The following is a 9,242-nucleotide window of genomic DNA, read 5'->3' on the forward strand; positions in this document are numbered from 1 at the left end:
ATGGAAACTGTGGTGGAGAGCTTGTGTTGTAGGGAGGTGAGCGCGTTTTGGTCGCTGGTCGAGGATCTCACCCCGCGGCCAGCAGATGTAACGTGCCTAACGCAGCATCCTGGATTTGAGGCATGCTGCCTGAATCCGTTTGTGCTACAAATAGCATATTCACACTTCAGACAGGATCATGGTCCCCTTCAAGCCAGCACGCACGAGTATGTTCATGGTTTATGTTTACTTTACCAATGTTTTTACACTGAGTCCTTTGAACAACAGCAATAGGTGACAGGAGATGTGTTGCATGCACAAACATGCATAAGAGACAGGCTTCAAATGACGTTTCCAACCTACTTACTGAGTTTAAAACTTAAGAATCTTTCCTACTTATTCCTAGGCAATACCGGTACACTGCGTACAGGCAGGCTATACGCTGGGCTTATGGAGTTTTAGGGAGGAGTATAAGGAAGCCTCTACCCTCTTGTGTGGTTTCAACCATCAAACAAAACTTCCAAAGTGGTGACCAAACCTATCAGGGCTTTCAATGGCCTCGTTTGGATGAGAATGAATAAAAATAAAAAAGAATTGTTTATTCTGTTGTGATCGCCCAATTGCCCTTAAAATGTTATAAAGTACACAGAACACATGAATTTTAATAAGAAAAAACAGTTTATTGGCATTGCTTGTAAGGGTTACTAAACATTTACTGAACAAGGACAAGGATTACTGAACAAAGACACAGGTTGCAAGTAAACAAATCTATATAAAAAAAAGCCCACTGATGAAGGGCTAGACCTGAAACCTTTGCACATTGTTTCTTTTGCCTGCAAAAGTGTGGTCTTACCTGAGGGTCAACTGATGGTTCTCGCACTCACTCACACTCACTTACTCACACACAGTCACACACAGTCACTCACACACACTCACACTCTTTCATGAATGCATATGCAGTGATACATGCAAAAGCATATCAAGCTGACACACAGTGAACCCAGACAACACCGCACACAGAGGTTGACAAGGCACAGGTAAAATGATTGGTAAATTATTTTGAATTACATAAAACAAATTTCATGCAAATAACAGACAGAGGAGCAGACATGCAGCATGCAGGACCCCTTGAATGGGGTACAGCGACAATTAATGCCACTTACAAAGACAAAAAAGTAATGATTTAGTGCAAAGTAAAACCAAAGCAACAACACACAAAACATGCAGAATACAGGAAACCACCACCAAATGAGATGACAGGGACAGAAGGAAAGAAGACAAATAACAACTAAAATAAATACTTACAACTAAATCATTGGACTTGTCTGTGGAAAAAAATAATAATAATAATGTGAATTTAGGTTCTCTTGTAGCGTGACTGCCGGGCTAGGAAGAGGCTGACGGCCTCCTCCTTAGGAACCTGTTCGAAGTATTTACATTGGGCCTTCATCAATGATGTTGCATAACCTGCAGATATAATAATAATAATATTGAATAAAGATCATTGCCACTGATCACAGATGTCTCGTGAGCATCTCAAAATATGATAGAACTGCATGACACTGCTTACCTTATGAGGCTGCCTCTTTGATGGGACGCACCACATGGGCACCTTTTCTGAAGCGCGGATACCGCACGCAGTACTTCTCCGTCCCATCACTTTTCCGTGCTGTCTCACGGTTGGCATTGTGACTGTAATGCAGCGCCGCTAAGAGAAGCCTACAAAATAACACATTTGAGATTTTTTTTACTACAATAGGCATGATAATAGGTACTATTATTACTATAAAAGGCATAATAATTGGCTGTATTATTCCTTGGATAGCACTGACCTGCTATACATCCCAAGGTGTGAAAACCCTGTGTGCTTGGGTGCGAAGTGCAAGATGAGGGAGTGGTAAGCCTCAAGGGAGAATGTCTGATGCTGTGGAGACAGATGTCGAACATCTTTCAGTAAGGCAGTCCTCGTGATTATGTTCTCCAACTTTACTGCTGCCAATGAGCCTGCAAAGACCAAGACAGGGAGGCAGACAGACACACAGATGGAAAACGTATAAATAGACAAGATAGATTCTGACAAAAATTCTTTTTTTAATGGAAACACATGAAATGGTCCTGCATATGAATTATAGCAAACATAAACAGTAAACAGAATGTTATGAGATTGCCAGGGAATGAAAAAATAATTTAATCATCATAGGTCACATGTCAAAGCACTCAGACAGCAAATACAACAAAACTGTAGAGCGTACATAATACCACATGCTGTGTGTACTGTACCTGGGTCCAGCCACTCTTTGTTGCGCTGATCCCCGTCTAGAGGGCCATGGGCACAACTGGAGAAAGCAGGGGTGTCATGGTCATGGATGTCCTGGATGTGGTTGACTAAACTTTTCCATTTAGCCTCCATGACTGCTGGGTTGCCGTCTAGGGGTTGAGGCTGCAGTCCAATAGAGGTGATTCACTATAGCAGGCCTCCACAGCTGTAGTTGGTCACACTCTTTTGAAGCTGCATCCAATGCCTTCCCCAGACCTGTTTTAGAACAAATGGTATTAATTGATATGCACTAACAAAAACTGCTTCAAGGTTCCAACAATGGATACATACTTTTGGCAATGTGCCACACATCAAAATAAAGCCGTGTCCCTTCAGGGCTCAGCTCCTCTCTCACCCATTTGGCAACCTAAGGAGAAATAAACCAACTTTTGTGGATGATTGACCTGTGTGGCCCTCCGTGTATCAGCAAACCACAAACATCCAGCTTCAGTGCAATTCAGATGTTTACATTCTATACTGCATTTTTATTGTAAATACCTGGCGATGACGGTCCGTGATCAGCGTTGCTAAATGCAGGTCCTTTCCCCTCAGCAGGCCAACACTGCGCTTGAGCCCTTCAAGGTCACACCATGAGCTGTTGGGGACCTCTGAGCTCTGCAACATGACATAACAGTGTAAGTGTAAAATGCTGGTGTTGTTGAAGGAGGCGTGAATGAACCGACGCGTTGCTGGTCCAAGCATTACGATACACTGTACTCTAGTTAGGCAATACACAAAGCTCTAAGCATCGTTGTACTAGTGGAAAGATGTTATATTAATGTACAATCAGTTTACTAAATTGCAGAGTTCATTTCTTTGTCTAATAACATCAGGTTTACCTGAACAAGCTGAACATCCACCACCTTGTTCACTCTGTCCTCGATCAGAGAGTAGGATCCATACTTCGCGCAGTGCCCAGGAGAATCTGACCTGGAATTAATTATAAATTTGAATTAGGTTTCAAGTTTTTAATAACCAAGGTCTGTAAAGACAATCCACCATGTCATCTGCAAATGCCAACTAAAGCCACCCTACATGATAACAAATAAAAAAATCAAAATGTGCAACTGGTCTATGAGCTCTCACACTGGTTTACCTGCAGTCACCAGCAAGAACTAGCCCGCCATCCATTGCCCGTAGGTCACTAAAATTCTTCGCTTGATCGTTTTGCCAGGCCTGAACGATTACAGGGATGGTGTAGCGGCGCTGATGGCGAAAGTAACTGCTCGCACTGAATCACTGCAGGCCAAACAGAGTCAACATTCTTAATGTCTGGGTGGCCAAACATCCAGTGAAATGAATGGCCCCGCTTAACAGGAGGTTGCAGGTCGGCATGTTCCTGTGGAGCATTGGCTGGTTTTGCCAGAAACGGTGGTAGCCACATGATGCACAGACCTAGATATGTAAAAAAAAAAAAAAAGAAGAAAAAAAAAAAAAGTGTAATCAACAGTATATCAGGATTCAATATAGATTAGGTACTGTACATTACTGGTCAAAGGTTTCATGTTTTCAATGAAACACACATGACCAATACAGTATAACACTCAAATATGATGCCATCACAAACCAATAGACTAAAGCCAGCCTGGTACATACATTGTAAATTAAATTAACTGGCAAGACAGTCAGAGCTATCAGATTGTAATTAGGTATTCTGATTTTCTAATCAGATGGCCTGCTGCGTAAACAAAACCGTACCTGCTTGATCTTAAGAAAAGTTCCTTCCTGCTGCACGATGCTACTATCTGACCTCTCACAACAGGCCGGACAGATGACAAAAAGGCCCATCAGCTCCTCTTGGCAAACAATGAATTTGTCAATGCCACTACAAGAACAAAAAAATTGTTGTTGGGGGCATTCAAACTACCAAAGCTACAGTACACAAAAATGAGCATTCAAAATGGTCTATGTTGGTTTTAAACTATCTCACTTGTGATGGGGGTCACACGTGTAAGGTGGCTCCTCTTCAAACAAGTCCTCCTCATGCATCGGCTCTTCGGGCACCCACGATAAGTCACTGATGACAGAGGCATTATCATCATCTTCATCTGTCTGTTCAGGACTAGCAAGGGGAGTGGAGGTTTGTGTGCCGTATGATGTCTGTGTGCCCACGCTGACCATCTTGGGCTTCAGGTTAACCTGCACAGCTGTGGAGAGGCAGTAAACATACCCAAACATGAGACAATCATGGCAAATCTAAACTGGTATGTTTTTTGGTGTAGGCTATGTATTAATTTAATCAATGTGTATGGAAATGTTCTGATTGCATAGATACTGGCAATGTTTTAGAGACTATATCTAATAACTACCCCTTAAAATACCCAAGTTTTACCGTGAGACCATCGGGGGGGCTTCAAAGAACACTGTGTCCCAGCGTCAGAAGTGGAGGAGGGCAAGGGCTGATCCCCAGTATCGACACTCTCCACAGTGTCTACACTGTCCACAGTCTCCTGCTGTGAGGCGTCTGTCAACATCTTGCGAAAACAAATATGAAAAAGGGTCAGCAAAATGCAAATGGGTGTAGTGGTGAAATAAGAGGTGGGTATACTATGAATACTTTGAACAGTGTTTCGCAAGCACATTGGGTGTAAAAGCACATTGCAGGAGTACATGGAAACATTTAATCATTTATTTTCAACTTGGAAGTACTGAGAATTATTTACTTATCATCTTTGAAATTCCAAGAAGATAAGTAAATATTCCCAGTCATTTCATAAGTCCATCAATAAAATGGGACGCGTGTGCTACAACTAACGTTAGTTTCCCAGTGGAAACAATAACCTATGGCACAGCCATAAAGCTTTCATGATGATATGGACTTTTACTTCAGGGCAATTTTGTTATTATTCTAATTTTTATTCGTGAATCACGAAATATGCTCTTCTAATGTCAGAGTGATCGTGCTTGTAAGTTAGTGGAGGCTGTGTCAAAGGGAACACGGTATACAAAATACACACAGAGCTAGCTAACACGCAGCTTGTAAACATTAACGTTAGCATGATGCTTACCGTGGCAATTTCTCGCTTGCAGCAGACGGTGTCTCTCGACCTCGGGACGGGGCAAGCAGAGAGGTTTGCGTTCACAGACGGCACGGCGGTAGGAAGTAATTTAGCACTCCTCTCACTCTTTAATCCAAGTGAGACCATCTTAGCATCCCCTTAGTGGTAATCCTCCTCTTTGAAATGCGAGCTGCATATTCTCGAGTAGGCAGTGACAGAGCTAGCTGAAAAATCTGCCCGCCTAATCTTCACAAACTGCACCCAGCTTCGGAAGATCCCTTTGTCCTTGGGGAAGGAATGGACCCTATGTCCAGTTTTGCTGGAGTTCTTGCACCCGCCACAAACACAGTAATAAAACATTTTGACTAACGTTATTTATGATCTACTCTTTATCTATCTCTAAGCTATCTGTTATGCTATGCTATCTCTCACTATCTATGCTATGCTATTCTATCTATCTATCTATCTATCTATCTATCTATCTATCTATCTATCTATCTATCTATCTATCTATCTATCTATCTACTTACTTATAAATCTGTCACTGTCACTCTTTCACTAGTTAGCTACTCCTCGTCTCACTCTCCCTCAATTGTAAGGCGGGCTGCGGGCTTTCTTCTGTCGTCCAACAGTCAGCGAGTACCTCATGTGACGTCATGGAATGCATTGTGGGAGAAATAAGAATAATCGCTAAGCTGTAGCTAAAAGCTAACATATCACCTACTTTTCCGTATTATATTTCTTTTTTGTAGTACCCTACAACATCAAATACAATGGATAACTGTTTAAATGTTTATTACCAACTAGAAAATTGCCAAAAAAAAACTGCACCATGGGCTTTAAATTCCAGCATCATTTCCATCATGACTTTCTTTTCTTCTGTGGAACACCAAAGCTGAATGTTCTACTCAGTCACCATTCACTTTCATTATATGGACAAAAAGGTGCAATGAAAGTGAATGGTTACTGAGACTAAAATTCTGCTACCCTTATATAGCATCTGTTTGGATCTAAGTTCATGATTCTTTTTCTGTAAAGATTTGATTGATAACCTGTTAAAGAATTTCACTTATTTACCAGAGAGGTTCAAAACAACACTCAATGTTAGGCACATTCTGACACGTGTTAAACATTCAGAAAAGGGAGTGTGTCCTGCAAGACTACTAAAAGGCACGCCCACTACATGTTAGGGCCCCTTCAACTAACCGGTGAAATGCTGAGGTCTTGCTTCAGTTGGATTTCACATTAATACACTGTGTTTTTTGTTTATTTGGAGTCCCGTAGCAACCCTACAACTACACCTATCCTTACCCCAAAACCTAACCCTAATCACAAATATTAAAATTGAACAGTTTATACCACAACTTAAAAGTTATTTTAAATACAATCAAATCGCCGTATCACTAGGTGGCGACAGTGAGTAGAAACATGATGAAAATGAAGAGGAGAAGAAACAATGCTAAGCTAATAGACTAACCAGAATTAGCTTGTTAGCTAAGTGGAGAAAACAGAATGGATAAATTTGTTTTATTTAACCTTTATATCACTGGTTTAATATATTATTTAAAAGTTATTCTTTGTCAGGATTTACTGTTAAATCCTGTTAAGACAACATAAATCATAAAGCAATTGCATAGGAGTTTAAAAGTTCTTTCAGCCAAGAATCGCTTTGTGATCCAAGGGGGGCATTACTTGGGGTGGGTGTTTTGTGTAGAGGGTGTTCCTTGTCCTCTTGCGGGATGAAGACAGATACACTTGATAATTCCTGCTCTGTCTGTCACTTGTAGCTGTACTCAACCAAATCTTAAGTACTTATAACTTGGAAAGCTTATTTCCTGCAATTTGCTGCATTTTTGGGGGTTGTTTTGCAGTTAAAACTTACAAATTATCATTATATACCTCTGTAATTGAGTTAATTACATTGTAAATGCTATTACATGTAAATATTTTAGAACATAATAACTGAATATGCAGTTAGCAACTGAGAAAAAAAAAAGCCATACATTTAGGTGAAACCTCTGGGTATTGGATTTTATTTTATTTTTTATTTTTTTATTAAAATGTTCTGCCTCTAGAGAATGCAAAAAACGTATCTAAGTTTAAAATAGACATACAATAAATCTGTCAACTAAAAACACAAATGAGTAATTAGGCCTTTTGCCATTATTACATTTTCTGAAATTTAAACTACACAACTAATGGGGATTTTAAGTGAATGTTAGGGATTCTTTGTATAAACAGTGGTATTTGTGTCTCATTCTCAGCACGCAGGTTAAATGCTAGCTGTGATGTATGTGTGCTGTCTGCGGTCCCGCGAAAGTTTAGAAGGATTTTAATAGTGAACGCACAACGTGGAGGAGATGCTTTCACTGTTACTATGGAGATGATACAACAGCAGCTGTGTATTTGGATAAGTTGCGACTGCTTAATGCTTTTCAAGCATTTGTTTTGCCACTGTCAAACATGAAGGAAAGTGATGGGATTCCCTCAGATTTTTATTGCAGAATTTACGTTGTTGGAGTTTGCGTGAATTATAAAAAACTTCATGTTCATGACACAGCGTTTGAAGTCACACAGCAACGACAAGCATTAGTAAAGATTATTTAAATGGTCTGCTTTGATAAATAGAACACAAGAGGGCTATTTCCAAGTCTGATAAAATTGCCTTGTTGGTGACCCATAACAACCAACATACCTAGTTGGTATGACCGTGACCCATAATAGCCACATAAATGTGATCAGCCGACATTACCAAACATACAGCTTAATTTTGATAAAAACGATACAACGCATACTTGCAATGCATAAGGAAATTTGCTGTTTCACATTTGTGCCATTAATTGATTGTTTCGCCATGGAAACGCCGTTCAGTGTATCAAAAATCTGTTTGCATTTTAGCATTTTCAGTATCTTGGCATAATATTGCCTAAGTTTGGTGCCAGTCACATGAATCCCCTATGAGGAGTATTTAAAAGTACAAGGCCTGCAATTTTCAAAAAATGCACATTCAATCCAAAAATACTGACTTCCTGTTGGGGTGAAGCTTATGACTGTCAGTGCGAAAGTTGTCTGGCTTGATGAGATCTATTTGTGTACGAAGTTTGCTGACGGTAGCTCAAAAGGGATGTGCTACAGAGCCCCCCCAATGGCCAACGACTCTGATGTGTGTGCAAACTTTCAAGAGTTTTCATGCATGTTAAATACCCCAAAAGTACAGAAAACCTTGAAAAAAGAAGAATAAAGAAAAGTCCTTAGAAGAACAATAGGTGCTTGGGCCCTAAAAGTCTGCAAGTGCTGAAGAAGTAATTCAAAGTATTTTGATTATGTTACTGATGATGAGTAATCTAACAGAATGTTACAAATTACTTTTTACAGCATGCATCATGTAGTGGAATTCCTTTTTTTTTATTAACCTTCCCAACCCTGGTGAAATTGAATGGCGTTTTTGATGTCAATCCTAGCACTATTTGTTAGCCAATTTAGAATCTGAACGACATTTCAGAGTTTCAGTGGAGGGGGAAAACTTCAACCTGTACATGTGTCAATTGTTACGTCAATGAAGCATTATAAAAATCCATCTTTTTGTCCACTGAAATATTGGAAATTTGCTGTTTTTTCAGTGGTTTTGAACGATCTACCCTTAATTACATTACACAATTGAATGGACTATACAGTTGACCATATACAACCTTGTTTTTGTTCACCTTAAACTAAATAAGTTGTCTACTCTGACAAAGGTCTCTATTTCTTTCTTTATCCTCAATTGGGACCGTAATAATGAGTAGAACATTAATGTGATGCGATTTTAAAGTTCAGAGATCTTACATTGCGGTGAAGGAGGATCAGCGTGTGAGCTTGAAGCCTCTCCTCTCACCCTGCCATCTCATTATCAGCTTAATAAGTCAGATTCTTCTCTCTAATTAACAAGCAAGCACTCACCAGCCCTT

At 40.0% G+C, this 9,242-nt stretch overlaps 1 protein-coding gene across 4 annotated transcripts; it reads right to left on the minus strand.

Annotated features, from left to right (window-relative positions):
* Positions 1-664: 664 nt before the first annotated feature.
* LOC127659508 (uncharacterized) lies at positions 665-6,084 on the minus strand. Of its 4 annotated transcripts, XM_052149366.1 has the most exons (9): positions 5,305-6,084; positions 4,629-4,770; positions 4,227-4,443; positions 3,995-4,121; positions 3,393-3,691; positions 3,136-3,226; positions 2,795-2,911; positions 2,588-2,663; positions 2,034-2,512 (listed from the first exon to the last, which is right to left on the minus strand). In XM_052149366.1, exons 1-5 carry the CDS (start codon positions 5,440-5,442, stop codon positions 3,533-3,535), a joined length of 783 nt encoding a protein of 260 aa, XP_052005326.1. In that variant the 5' UTR covers positions 5,443-6,084; the 3' UTR covers positions 2,034-2,512; positions 2,588-2,663; positions 2,795-2,911; positions 3,136-3,226; positions 3,393-3,532. The 4 variants fall into 4 exon arrangements, 2 of the variants coding, with proteins under 2 accessions (XP_052005327.1, XP_052005326.1); XR_007972546.1 differs by lacking the exons at positions 3,995-4,121; positions 4,227-4,443; positions 4,629-4,770; positions 5,305-6,084 and adding exons at positions 665-1,304; positions 1,550-1,698; positions 1,812-1,983 and having other exon boundaries at positions 2,260-2,512; positions 3,393-3,538; XR_007972547.1 differs by lacking the exons at positions 3,995-4,121; positions 4,227-4,443; positions 4,629-4,770; positions 5,305-6,084 and adding exons at positions 665-1,446; positions 1,550-1,698; positions 1,812-1,983 and having other exon boundaries at positions 2,260-2,512; positions 3,393-3,538.
* Between the last annotated feature and the right edge of the window lie 3,158 nt (positions 6,085-9,242).

The sequence above is a fragment of the Xyrauchen texanus genome, chromosome 19 (assembly GCF_025860055.1).
Source record: "Xyrauchen texanus isolate HMW12.3.18 chromosome 19, RBS_HiC_50CHRs, whole genome shotgun sequence".
NCBI classification, from domain to species: Eukaryota; Metazoa; Chordata; class Actinopteri; order Cypriniformes; family Catostomidae; genus Xyrauchen; species Xyrauchen texanus.